Here is a 15071-nt window from a genome sequence, read left to right as displayed (position 1 = left end):
CTTTTTCTGAGATCCCCACTTTCTCTTCTCTATTCTTAAAAAGATCAGAAGAGGAAGGTTCAAATACAGGCTAAAGTAAACATGAAGGAGTAAGAGATATATTTTGCTCCCTTAGAAAGGAGAATAAATTTAAAACTCTCCCAGAAATATATGGCCATTTACTCCCCACAGCTCCCAATTTCTAGTCTGGTCAATAAATATTTAGTGGCAATTATCATTATTTTTGAAATAAATATTTTTTTTCACTAAAAAGAAAATTGGAAGGGAGATACAGTAGAAAATAGATATTGGGGTTCTCATAGAATAGTAATCATGACATGTGCCCATTAGTTAGCTTAAAATATTTTCAATGTTATTTCATTTAATCTTTAATTCTGTGTGACATAATTTATCACTAGTCACATATTTTACAGATAGAAAACTGAATACTGGAGAAGTTAAGTGATTTGCTAATATTCATACAACATCAATCTAAGCTATACCCTGAACACAAGTCTTGTAATTCCAATTTTGTTTTCATGATTATACACAACGCCTTCTGCCCGTAGGGCATTTATAAAACCTATTCTTCCATTAAGTACATTGGTAGAATGCATAACGTTAAACTTTAAAATAAAGTATCTTGATGTCAAACATCATGTTATATTAACAAAGTCTTCTCAAGGGTAAAAGTGAGTTAGTCAACTATATTTATATAGAAATAACAGACTTCAGCTTCAAGTTTTTATCTGGTATAGTTTTTAGATGTGCATATCTAATTGGACTTCTTACTCCTGATTTCACTTAAAAAATTCATCCATAAGTCACTATGATAAAAAGAACTTAAAACATGCTTCAGGAAAGTATTTTTATGAAGGGCATTGCTGATATAAACAAACAATAAATTTTCCAAGAATATATTAAAAATATATTACAGCCTGCAATTTGTACATTAAACACAATATCCTTATATCTAAACGTAAGCTTTAGAATCTCTTGCTCTGTAGCTTCATGATGAAACTTATCTCTTTGCTCTAGAGAAAGTCACTCAAAAGTGGTAGGTCATTGGCCAGTTTTTTTATGTTGCTAAATCTATCCCAGTGTGTTTCCTCACCTAGTGACATTAGAGTGGAACATACACAAGATTAAGCAATCTGGATACACGTGTGCAAACAATGCAGGGAATTTTAGGATTTTGGAAATTACCCTAAAACACACGTAAAACACATAGGAGAGTATTGTTTATTGGGCCATTGAGTGAAAATTCCTTCCCTTCCATGGTTTCTACTGAAATCTAGTTACTAATTTATTTAGTTACTACTAGATAACTTAATCTTTAAAAAACCACTTTATGTACACCATATATATATATATATATATATATATACACCCCTCCACAAATCCATATCCAAAACTGTAGTATGGATACTATAAACATTATGAAAGCAGATAATTTTAAATACTTGAAAATATGTTTGTTATTTATGCAGATACTTTAAATATAGCTCACATATGCATATAGTTTGCATAAAATATATACACTTATATAAGTAAATTTTAGGTTGTGTTTTAAAATATGGCTTTTATATTATGACAGTCTCTGTGCTTATTTTTATGTATCTTTTGATACTCATCCTAAAAATTGTGCTTCCAGAAACAGACCCCAAAATACAGAGAACAAACTATGTATGGTTACCAGGGATGGAGGGTAGAGAAGCAAGAGATGGGCAAATTGGGTAAAGGGGAGTGGGAGATACAGACTTCCCGTTGTGGAATGAATAAGTCATGGGAATGAAAGGTACTGCATAAGAAAATATACTCAATGGTATTGTAATAGAGATGTATGGTGATGGACAGTATCTACACTCGTGGTAAGCATAGCATATCAAGTTGTCGAATCACTATGTTGTACACCTGAAACTAACGTAACATTGTGTGTCAACTACACTTCAGTAAAAAAAACTTAAAAACAAATTGTGCTTCCAAAGGGATTATAAGGAAACAACTTACAAATATTTGCTGAGATACTGAGGACCTGGTAGAGTCCTTTAAAAAAAAAGTCTCATCTTAAGAAACTTTAACATTACATAGGGGATGTACAATTCATTTTCCCTGGTTTTATTAACTATTTAAAGTCACCTGATCCCAAATATATAATTTAATTAAAATTTTTCTGTTTTCATGCCTTGTGTTTCTAACTACATCTGTAGTTAGTTGCTTTGATTGACTTTTTAAATTCGATTGAGTAAATGTTACATGGTCATAAACCCTTAAGTCCCACCAGCAGGAGGACTCTAGCCATAAAATGAGGTGAAGATGTGTATAACATATATAAATAATTGAAGCAAAGAAATGTATTCCTCCTTTATAACTTGGGAAAGATTGAGATGTATATACCTTTATAGATTGGAATATAGATATATATACTCTCTAGATGTCAGACCTTAAAATATATATATGAGTATTTATACACATTTACATATATCAGGACCCCCCACCCCACCGCCACCTTTCACTCACATTTCTTTCCCTCTAACCTCTTGAACCTAAGGGTACAACCTCATTTTACTTACAGGATTTGTGGCCACTAAAGCCTGGTTGTTGGCCACTGCAGTGAGATGAATGATTGTTACAACAGAGTTACAAACAAAAGAGAAAAATAGATTTTTGTGCAAGGTAATCCTTTGGCAACTTAGGCTCCTAAAAGGCAAGAGAAACCAAATATTTTATTTTTATTAATAATCATTCAAATAAGATACATTCACAATTCATAATAGCTGTTCCAAATCTGGAAGAATTATTTTTTTCTCCCCAAGATTGACTCATGATAAAATCTTAATTAGGGAAAACCTTTAATTCCTTAAAAGAGAACAAATGAGTTGCTTCGGTACAGGTAGACATTTGTAGGAATAGAAATTTGCCCATACAAGGCTTCTAAATAAATTTCTTCTGTGAATCTCTCAACATGATTAATATTTTAATTTATTCTGAAAATGTAGAAACTGAGATTCAGTGAAGTTAACTGATCAAAAAATCCTGCAGCTAATTAATTTCAAAACTTTGGATTTGTCTGTCAGAATCTTACACAGATAATGCTCTTTTCATTATACCACAAAGGTTGTTCTGTTTATATAGCCTGTTTATGATTGTTTATGGTTGTTCTATTTATAGAGCTTCTGTGTGGTGGTAGTGATTATGCAGACCAACCATGAGAAAAATAACATTGTATTCAGAATAGATAAATTTATAAAAATATAGACTTAGCAACCAATGATGTTTGTTTGTTTAGCTTTACTGAATTTTCTTTCTAATTGGCCCAGCCATATGTAAGGCATAAAATATTACCACTTGTGACTGGAAGTCCTCCTATATAAAACAAAATTAAAGAACTGGCTATTTGGAATTCATATAGAAATAAATTTTAGGAAAAGTCATTATTAATGACAAGTAACACCATTCCTCGGATTGAATCCACATTTACTCTACCAGATTGTTCACATATGACTCTATGCTCAAAAACCAACTCAAGTTCTACCTCTTTCATGAAGCATTTATTTGAATGCTTATGGGTAAAGTTTTAAACTAATAGAAAGGAATCCACTTCAAACTGAATACTTAATATCAAAACAAAACACGTATGTAGGGAGGGAGACAGGAATGATTTCATTACAGAGACTTAAAAGTTCATTTTGTATTTTTATAAAATTATGCAATTAATATGGTCAACCTAGATAATCCACCCTATTTAACACAAACTAATGACTTCTACTTTGGGAACTTCAAGGAGATTTTAACTTAATTTTATCACTGTATCACCTTATCCTAAATAAACCATGTGCCCAGGATATCATAGTTAGGCTGGGATGCCAAGGTTTTCTATATTTAAAAATGCAAAGTTTAAGCTATATTGTCTCTGAAATTTCTTCCAGCTATAGATCTGTGATTTAATATATAGCTTTAGTATTTTAAAGGGTCTAGAAGTGAATTCAGTCCAAACCAGTATTTACTGATTTTCAATACATGCCTTCCACAGAAGTGGGTGCTATGAGGGAAACGATGAAAGACTTCATGAATGAGATGGCTCTGGGGCAATCAACTGAGCATAAGACAGTCATACATGATAAGTATGTGAAGTGTAGCTGGAGTCCTTCAAAATAGAAACAGCTCTGAGAGCTGCTTGTATTTTCGTATTAGAGAGTCTTTGATTCGATGGTGCAGTGTATGAGAGGCGTGAGAGGCAGGCAGGGATCAAACAAAATTAATGAATGTGAGAAGAGGTTTAGTAAAGAATATTCTTTTCAGATCATTTGTATCATGAATGGTTTGTTTTTTTTGTAATTGGTCACTCTTCACATTATGAACATATAAAATTTGTCTACCTGGTCTTAGTTTTAAATGCCTTCCTTGAGCTTACTCTGTGTCTGTGGAGTGCCAACTATTGTTTAGGGGAAAACTGCCTACCCATGCAAATATGTACTTTTTTCATAACAGAATTTGAATAACTCAGCTACCACCATGGGAAAAATAAAATAAAAAATGTTTTCCTTAGCTGGGCTATTTTGCCCTTTTCTGCTGAACATTGGTTCAGGTCCATTGGTTAAGACATAATATATAAACAACAAAATTTCATAGTTTTCAAATTATGACCAAAACACTGGGAGAGTTTGCTTAGACAGCAAATAAGAAATGTTTGTAAAGAGTAAATTGGAATGAAGGAAAACAAACACTAAATAAGGCTTTTAAAAATAGCAATTCTTGATAGAAGAGCCTAAAGATGACCTAAGGAATGCAAAATGAGTAGCATTTATATTATGACTATGGGTGTTTGTAATATTCACATGTGCAAAGGTTAAAAATATGTAAAATGAAATGCTAACTGTAGTTAGTTGAAAACAATTTTAATTTTCTTTGTGTACACTTAAACTTCCTTTTCTCCTCTATGATAGTGTATATTTCTGTTCCTCTCAGAATTCCCACTTTTTCTGATGACTGCTCCCACCTCAATCTGGTTTGAAAGGTAAGGACCTAAAAATGAGCTTCTGGCATCTATGCTCTTCTAAAGAGCTTCTAAAGTAGTTACTGTGAGTCCACCAGCAAAAAAGAAATTGCTTCTTACTCTCTTACTCTGTGATAAATGGATATATTGCATTTTCCCCTTTGAGAACCAAAATAATGCCATACTATGGGCAAAATTTTGAAATAATAAAATGAAATCCTATTACAAATAAAATATTTAATATAAAAACCAAACAAATACTTAAGAGGATACATGAAATCATTTCAAAACAGAGACATAAAGCTTACTTTGAGTGTTTTACAAAATATGGTCAACATTGATAATCCACCCTATATAATTCAAACCAAAGACTTTTGCTTTGTAAACCCTGATATCCAGTTTAGCTGTGAATATTGTTCTGTTGAACTGAACCATTGCAAAATAAATTCACTTTGCGTTGTGTAAATTTGTCCAACTATCTATAATATTAGCCTATGGCTATTGTTTTAGTTTCTTCCATTTCTTCCTCCAGATTCTGTGCAACTTAAATGCAGACAGATGCTATCTGACATATGTTTTCTATCAATGTCTAGTGGTAAAGATGCTTAAATTTTTCTAGTGATGCATATTGTTTTCTCTAAACATATTCATTAACACATGTAAGTTCATCAGTATGAATAAAATCAATTGGTAAATGAAAACCAAAATATGTACTTGGTAAACACATTGTTTTGTTTAAATAAAACCCTAAAAATATCCAGGTATTTTTTCAAATGTTAACCTGAAACCAGTTTCACCTACTCTAAGTTTTAGAATGTGCTTATTTTACTCAAAATACTAAAATAATTGTTTTATACTCTTGGAGAATGTTTTTCAAAAAACTCTCTGCTTTCTTTATAAGTTATAATATTCCTTTCTATTTGAGCATAACCACAGAATAGAAAATATGGTTTGTGGGTTTGAATTGTTTCCATTTCATAATTTTACATATAATTATTTTAGGATACTTTTTCAGTATGCAATTTGACAAGCAGAGTAGTAGAGGCAGTTAATGTAAGCATGTCAACAAACCATTATTCTTCATGTATAAGGTACTTATGTCTTTCAGTTCTCTTTTGGAACAATTAGGAGTGGGTAGCACCCAGTCTATACACATACTTGAAAATAGGTTTTGAAATCTGGCCTGAGAGTGAATCTGGACTGTGTTATTTCCTGACACTATGACTTTGGGCAAGTTATTTAAAAATTCTAATCCTTAGTTTCTGCATCTGTAAAATAGGAATAACAATAGTACTTCATAAGATTGGCTGTAAGGTGAAGTGAGATTAATCATGTCTAGTGCTTAACATAATATCTCACCCATGTCAAGTTAGCTCTTATTTTTTTAACCTAGTTATCATATGGCTGATTTTAATCAAGTTCTCTAAGGATTTTCTCCCACAAATAATAAAATAGCATCAAGGTTCACCTTAGTAATCAAAACTGCCCATATTTTAAGTAGTACAATGAAACACTGAATTGCCATCTTTTCGTTACAAAACAAAAGAATTTAGCATTAGAAAGACAATTTCCTGTGATGGAGAGCAATAGATGAGGCCATCTGAATTATCCCCCAAGGAATTTCATCCTTCCCAGAGTTGTCTCCAAATTACCACTTTCATTATCACACAGGCCCCAAATATTAAAGATTTATTTATTTATTTGAGAGAGACCAGGTAAGCCCTATTTATTTGAGAGAGACCAGGTAAGGGGGGGAGAGGCAGAGAGAGAGGGAGAGAGAACAATCTCAAGCAGACTCCCCACTGAGCACGGAGCCCAGCACAGGGCTCAGACTCACCACCCTGAGATCATGCGCCGAGTCGAAATCAAGAGTGGGATGCTTACCCGACTGCCACCCAGGTGCCCCATACAGGCCCCAAGTATTATGCGGCTCCGTAGTCAAAGTTCCGCCACAGTATGAACAAAATACTTGCCTTTGTTTCCCATTTGGTTTTGACTGGAGATAGAAATTTCCAAACTACTTTCACTCAATACTAGTCCTGAGCAAAACTAGTAACAAAAAGAGGAAATACAAGCAATATAAGAACTGCCCAGGCTACAAAGTACTGCTTTCTAATGCTAGTGTATTTAATTTAATTTCTTAATGCTTAGCTCTTTTCCCAAGAACACACTAATCATGTATCTGGGAGGAAAGCTCATGCCAATTGGAACACTGCCAGAAAAGTAGGCCGAAAGCAATAAATATATTAAAAGGAAAAGCAATATGGCTATCTTTTGTCTACTGAAGGGAGCACTGAGTTGATGGACTCACCTGGTTAGGTATGACACAAAGCAGATATAATCTCTATCAATGGCTCTCTTGGGAGGCTGATGGTGATCCATTTGGTCAGATTAGAAAGAGTACATGAGTGTTTCAACCAAGGTGATCAATGAATGTCCTTTTGAAGGGAAATGGTTGCTTTTACTCCATCATGCTCCCTTCTCCCTTGTCCCTGCCTTTCACGGCTCCTCATTTAAGATAACATATGAATATGGGCTGCATAAGGAACAGATGGGCACATTTTGTGTTGCCAAATGGCTTTCCCTCATGTGGGAGCTGCCCCATGCAAGAGCTCTTCCTGGTCTACTAATGGGCAGGAAACCAAGAGAAGAAATAGTCAGGCTTTCTGAATGCCTGTGATTCTTACACTCCCCAAAATTTTAGAGATAAAATTCCTAATAGTAGCTGCCACCATATATTGAGCTTTTAGAATATCCCAGACACAGAGATAAGTACTTCACATTCATTATGTCTTATAATAATCCCTTGAAGTGTTATTATCCTTAAATAAAATGGAATTTAAGTTGCTCAAGATTACAAACCAATTAAGTGATCTGTTGAATTTGAATGTTGAATTTTAAGAAAATGCAAGGCTTTTGTCTCTTTTAATATTCATTTAATCACATAACTATTTACTGATGCATACGTAATATATTGTGCACTATTTCTAGATTTTGAGGAAACACTTCTGAATAATATAGATGTCATTCATGTGACAATAGAGGGTAAATACATAAATTACATCACATAATTCCTGATAGTGTTATATGCTTTTTAGAAATGAAAATAAGATTAAGAAATAGATAAAGACTGTGGCCAGAGTGAGGGGAGACTCAAGATAGAACTGAAACAGGAGCAGATAGGGGAGAAAAGCATTTCAAGCAGATTAAGAAGTTACCCTGAGTCAGAATTCTCCCCCCCAAAAAAACATAAGCTTAGAGTTTTTACAGGGCACGAAGAACAATGTGAATAAATGCATAAGGCAAGACTCCACGTTGTTTTTTTTTTCCTATTGTAACATGAAGAAAATTAAAGAGCATAATTTACTAAAAGACTTTTTGATTCTGAAACTCATACTCATTTGTGTTACATTTTAATGTTCTATTAGCAAACATTAGCAGCATACTATCCAGTCATGTCTGGTTTTTGTTTTTCCTAACTACTAAAAAGATGCTACACTTTGGAGAGTTTACTGTGGCTTTCTCCTGTTATATAGTCATATCTGTGGGTACAGTCTAACAAAATAAACTATGCCCACAAGAGTAGAAAACCAAATTGCAAAATATATTATGACTTTGAGGAGGGAAATGTTATACTATTTATGTTCTCTATTTCAAATCATGAAGTTTTAATCCATTCAAATGACTGTTTTAACCTCAAGCAATGGATCATTTGTTTTCTTAAAATGATTTGTCATTCTATTCCCTTGAAAATTTAGTTATGCTTAAATAGCACTTATGTTTCAACCTGCTCAAGCAAAATAGATTACACTTATAAAGAAGTTGCATATTTATCAAAAATATTAATAGAAATTATGTGATCTTTAACATTCAGTTATAGCTTTAAATAATAAATTTTCTGTTTAAAATAAGTCCAAAATCTTTAATTCAGTTATTTACTTTATATTTCCATACCTGGGACTCTATTCCATAAACCAGTAATAGCAATTATATTATAGTGGAACTGGTTTTTGTTAGAGTAAATCCATTAATTCTTGTACTATTCTGTTCTTATCCAAAGCTTTCCAACCAAGACTTTTCAGTTCTCACCATGTTCAGTTTATGGGGGATGGATTTTTCAGCACATTGATCAAAATTCCTTAATTTGGAAATAGACTGAGTATGATCTAATAAAATGTTACATGAAAAACTATGGTTAATTAACCAATATTCAATGTTAAGCTGAAGGAAGCCTGGGATGCATAAAGCAGAATAAAATATGTCTTAAAACCATACTGCATAACAAACTTACAATGAGTGAAATGTACCAAAGAGTTGAGAAAACCAGAATGATCCTGGGTAGGCACTGAGAGCTATGCTATTCAGGGACCACTTGATGACTCTTTCTGAACTCAGCCATTGTCAGACCTCTGATGGGGCATATTTGCCAGGTTTTAAACAACTTATGTAAGTGAAAGTTCTAATTTGCCAAAACAAAAACATCAGGATATGGTTTGTAGAGTAAGACTTTTTGTTCTCCATGTTCCTATGTAGGATTTCTTTAAATAGTTAGCTTTGTTTAAAATTGATTTGAATATTGAATCATGAACAGTTTTCAGGAGAAAATTCATAGCTTAAAGAAGAAAAATTATACTTTGTTCCAGTTCAAGAGATATATGAAGAAACTGGAATTGAGGTAAGTGTTCACAATATTGATTGAATATATTCATATATGAGCTGAGAAAAAAAGGTGAGATTTGGATCACTTGTCCTGAAAAGTAGAAATACACACATTAAAGGATTATTTTATTAAGAAAGTTTGTCCTATCTACTGGATGGATTTTTTGCTGGATTTTATTTAGGACTTTATCTCAACTACCTAGAAATTACATCATTGTCTATATAGTTGCAAATGTTCAACTTGGCTTTGAAATTACTTGGAATCAGTGTCTGAAAGATCAGCAAAATTAAGTTGTCAAAAAATAAAAAGAACCGTTTTTTTCCCCATACAAGTCAGATGTTATATGTGCTCTTTTATGTGCAAGAAGATGGAGCCCTTTATCTGGGTTGAAAGTAAAAACAAGATTTGCTATGCTCTCAAATTTTAAACAGTAATTAAAATATAATTTATAACTAATTCTGGTAAAGTTTATTTATTTTTTTTATCTAAAGGGCTGTGCTTTGTTTTTCTAAGGATCATTATGAGTAAGAGTCATTGCCTCTTAGGGCTTGGCAAATCCCAAAGCTCTGTCTCTCTGTTCCCCTCCCTTTCAGTTCCCTTTCTTTTTATCTCCCACTCTGATTCTTTCCTTTAATTGGCTCTAATATAAAACTGAAGTATATCTGGTAAATAGTGTTCTGAGTTCTCTGTTTCTAATTTAAAGCATGGATGAGTAGGAGACTTTTTCTTTTTTCTCTCTAAATAAAAATAACAAACAGCACCCTAAATCAACTTTTTTGTTTGGTTCTTGGCTTTTATTAGGATGGGTCAGTAACCCTGAATTAACAGAAAACAAAAAAATGTTACCTCTACCGAAGACTAAGCAAGAGTGACTACAGTATGGGGAACTGGGGTAAGAAGCAGAAAAAAAGATATTGGTAGCTTTTCAATACACGATGATTTCGTGTAAAACATCAACTCCTATAGGATGTTTCCAGGTTGGTGGGAAGAAAGCTAAAATTTCCAGTGCTCTGGACTATTTGAATGTGCTTTATTAACCATTCAATTCACTATTTTCTGAGGTGGTCTTGGTCTACCCTCAATCTGCCTACAGAGGATCCTATATTGTTTTATACAGATTCTCCTACTAATTAGAATTTTAAGAAGTCTTACTCGAATGCCTTTCTTTGTTGATGGAGACAACAAAGAATGGATAAACTCAAGGGACTTGTCCAAGGTCATAGATAAGTCATGGGAAAGTCAGTCTTAGAAATAAGCTTCCAAATCACTTCATGTCTTTCATTCCTCAAAAATATCTTAAGTGCCTACTATGAGCAAGGCCTTATCCTAAGCCCTGGAATGTGTTAAAAAAAAAAAAAAAGCAGAGACGATTTGTGCTCTCCAGAACTAACTTTGTGATGTTCTTTCCATTACTTGCTGTTCAGTGGGTGGTTGTTTTTAGGAGATGGTGGCTTTTACTGTTTTGGTAGGTGGTTTTAGGAGTATATAGTAGAAGTGTCTTAAAATCAAAGGCTACAAATTCTTTAATATGGTTTCAAGTACTGAGTAAGCTAGATGGTATCTTGTGGGCATAAAAAGTTTTATTATTTTTGACTAATTTACTTAAGCATAATTTTTTTCTGATATAATTATACTACTAATTTGTTTATAAAATTTTTCATTCACTGTTTACTTATTTTTCTACCTGAACATTAAAACAATTTCTTTATACATTTGATAGATACAAAACTAAAAATTGTGTTCTTTAATTTTGTTTAAAAAATTTTTTTTAAACATTTTATTTATTTATCTGACAGAGAGAGACACAGCGAGAGAGGGAACACAAGCAGGGGGAGGGGCAGAGGGACAAGCAGGCTTCCCGCGGAGCAGGGAGCCCAATGCCGGGCTCAATTCCAGGACCCTCGAATCATGACCTGAGCTGAAGACAGATGCTTAACGACAGAGCCACCCAGGCGCCCCTCTTTAATTTTGTTTTTAAAGTGCTTACTGATATAGTGTGCCTATCAGGGCTAAATGTTTATATAAAAATATTTTAATGGACTAATAAGAAAAAGTGATAACTAGGCCAATAATAGACAACGTTTCCAAATTAGACACTCCACTTAACACTGAATATATACTATGTTAGTCCTTATGCCAAATCTATGATATAGATATTGATAGACTAAAATGTGAAATTGAGGATTACAGAAACAAAAGAAGTTGCCTCAGAGCAGGTGAATGACAGAGGTGGTACCTGAGACCAAAGGTGCCTGTCTAGAGAACATACTCTTAAGTACTCTCTGTGAGTCAGGATGTCTAGACATATAAAAAGGATTTCGAATGCTATACCTGGGTCTTAACTTGAAGAGGGTTTTTCATGTTTACATAAAGCCTGAGAATGTATAATTAAAAAAATTAATTTGTAGTTTTACTTCTTTCTGTTCAAGTGCTCCATTTTTAAATGACAATTGAAGTCAAATAAAATTACTAAACCAAGCAGAAAGAACACAGATTGAGAGGAAGTGTGGATAACTTAATTACTTAGAACATAAAGAGAATTAGGTATTGGACTAGGTAATCTCTTCATTGGTTGTGGCTTACAATTTTTTTTTTTTAGAATAACAAAAAATATTTTACTAAAACATAAGATTTACAGAAGTTTCCAGATAAGCCATACAAAATGGTCACAAGCTTTTTCTTGAAGGAAGGATTCTACACTTGACAGCAAGTCACAATGTTATTAGTGAGGGCTGTGATGTGTGTTTAATGTTCCCATTTTGGTTCAAACAATCAGGCTTGTCTAAATACAGTTAGACTTGGCTAGAGAGCATATTCTAAAGAACTGGTTAGCTGCTTTTAACCAATGCAATTAGATCACCATAAAAAGGGGGAAAGGAGCCAAAAAAATTAAAATAAAACTACCTCTCCCCCTCAAAAAAGGTAATAAAGAAAAACACCCACACCCCTGCAGCCAACCCTGACAACTACCTTCATTCACAGTGCTTTATACTCAAACCATGATGGGGAAATGAATAAAAGCAGAGAAGGGCCACTGCTTGTAAACGTTTCACAACAATCCAGATGGTACTTCTAGCCTCTCCTCATGCTTTACAACAGTGAATCAGGACAAGACATAGGTTTGCTAATGTGCATTTAATCACCAAAGGACTGAAGATGTCTGGGCTTTTATTCTGTAATGTTTCTAAGACTGTGTCCATTAAATGCAAACAAAAAAGGAAGAAGTCTTGGCAGAACAGGAGAACAAGAGAACTTGATGATCAGATCGATTTTAAATATTATTCATGGCATATAGCCTAGTCCATGCTCTAGCTGTTTCTATGGCTTGGGCTTCGTTGGTCTTCCACTGCTCCGCTACATCATTTGCTAATGGATCATCTGGATTGGGAGCACTTAACAAAGCCTGGATCGATAGCAGAACTGTGCGGATCTGCAGTGCTGGGGACCACTTATCTTTCAAAATATCTAAACATATTCTTCCCAACTTGTCTACATTAGGATGATAAATTTTGGTCATGAAACGTACTTTAGGGGCTGCCATCGGGTATTCTTCTGGTAGGAATAGTTCAAGCTTAAAAGTCCCTCCCTCAAAGGGGAATCCTGGGGGCCAGCAATGACCACATGAAAATAACGGGCGTTGCTCTCATCTGGTTCTGCTTTAATGCCAGGAGCTGGTTCTGCCAGCAAACGCTGGGTTTCCTTGATAATCCTGCGGGGCAGCCCAGCCATCTTGTCAGATCCCGAGTTCGGCCTCTGGTCTCGACTCCGGCTCCGCTCGCCTCACGCACGAGTGGAAGTCCAGGGCTCCACTTCCGGGGGACGTTGCCGCGCCCCTGGTTGTGGCTTACAATTTTTACCTATTGAAATTTTACACATCATTTAACCCTTGTTTCAGTGAGATTATCGCTTTAAGAATCTTATGATTCTAAGTCAGAATGAGTCTTTCCTTCCTCTGTCTTCCCGTAGCTCTTTGTACCACCACAGCTTTTTTTTTTTCCACTTTGTATTACTATTAGATAGGGGTAATGTTAGATGACGAGATAGTGGGCGCAGTCTCTGTGCCTACATGATGGATACAGTCCATCTATAGATGGACTGTATGACACAAGTAGAACCTCTTTCTTACCCTTTATTGAGAGATTGCTATACGCCAGGTACTATGTAAGTCTTCTTTGCCCAATATTTTAAACAACATTATGACTCGTTATAAGGAAACTGAGGCTTATTGAAAAGCAAAATCAAGCTAAATCCACACTATTAGTAAGTGGTGATGGCAAGATTTGAATATATCCTACAGTTTTAATTACTGTATGACACTATCCACTAACGTTTCTCATGGTAAATCACCATTAAAGATTTTTTTAAGTTCACTAGAGAATGAACAGTTAATTGTACTTACTGCATAAAGTTTAAGTGTAAGCAATGTAATTAATTGAAAACCTTAATTTTTCTTTAACGTAAAGGCCAAATTCCATATATTGGCAAGACACTCATTTGCTTTAACAAGGTTTTGCCCATGTAGCATGCTAGATATCATTTATAAAAGCATGGAAATTTTAGCAAATAATAGATACATGGATTTATTGCATATAGTAATCTCAATTAAAAAACTCGCTTTCTTTCTGAAAAAGAGAAGGCCTATTTATATTGAAATATGAGGACAATATTTGGGGCAACAAGAAATTTCTAGCTTCTCTTTTAAAATGAAGTATGTGGGGGCCTGGGTGGCTCAGTCAGTTGAGGATCTGACTGGGTGTTGACTCAGGTCATGATTTGGGGTTGTGGAATGGAGCCCAGTGGAGGGCTTTGCACTCAGCATAGAGTCTGCTTGAGATTCTTTCCCCAACCCACTCCCTCCCCTTCCACTCCTCTCCCCACTCACACTCTTTCTAAAATAAATAAATAAAAATCTTTTTAAAAATTAAAAATAATAAAATAATAAAATAAAATGAGGTATGAGTCTAGATTCTATCTTTAAAGCTAAAGTACTTTGCATATATGTACATAATTGCAATTAAAAAAATGTTTTTTCATAGAGAAAATAGATTCTGAAGTTTTAAATTTTAAGACTTCAAGTAAAAATTAAAATTACTTGTATTGATTGAATAGTATTTGCATTTTTAAATAAAACATACCTAAATACAGGTATAAAAATACTGAACCAGATATTCTTGAAGTTTCTAATCAATAATAAAGTTTTTCTGTGTAGATTGCTCTTAGCTTGCAAAATACTTTCACAAATGCTAACTTCCCTGATACTGAAATTATGTATTTTGATTTAATAAAAAATATTAATTCTTTCATTCTAATCCTCTTTACTAAATTACTGCTCATTCATAGACTTGGGTCTGGAAATAGCATTACAGAACATTAGGACTAGCTATGAACTAACCCAGTGTGGGAATCCCCCATTTCAAAATTCCTGATAAATTGACA

General features: G+C 33.9%; 1 protein-coding gene and 1 pseudogene across 4 annotated transcripts in view; both read right to left on the bottom strand.

Annotated features, from left to right (window-relative positions):
• Positions 1-15071, bottom strand: part of CALCRL (calcitonin receptor like receptor) — a 102649-nt gene that overhangs the window by 14793 nt on the left and 72785 nt on the right. For all 4 annotated transcript variants that reach the window (XM_025848857.2, XM_073881501.1, XM_073881504.1 and 1 more), the window contains one exon: positions 2553-2679. In XM_025848857.2, coding sequence (XP_025704642.1) covers positions 2553-2679 — 127 coding nt within the window. The remainder of the gene's footprint in view (positions 1-2552; positions 2680-15071) is intronic.
• Positions 12752-13475, bottom strand: LOC141370701 (ubiquitin-conjugating enzyme E2 N-like; annotated as a pseudogene).

The sequence above is a fragment of the Callorhinus ursinus genome, unplaced genomic scaffold, assembly GCF_003265705.2.
Source record: "Callorhinus ursinus isolate GAN/ISIS: 27379988/994484 unplaced genomic scaffold, GSC_fseal_2.0 scaffold2, whole genome shotgun sequence".
Classification (NCBI taxonomy): domain Eukaryota; kingdom Metazoa; phylum Chordata; class Mammalia; order Carnivora; family Otariidae; genus Callorhinus; species Callorhinus ursinus.
Note: the sequence above shows the minus strand (reverse complement) of the source record. Positions and strands in the feature narration are given on the sequence as shown.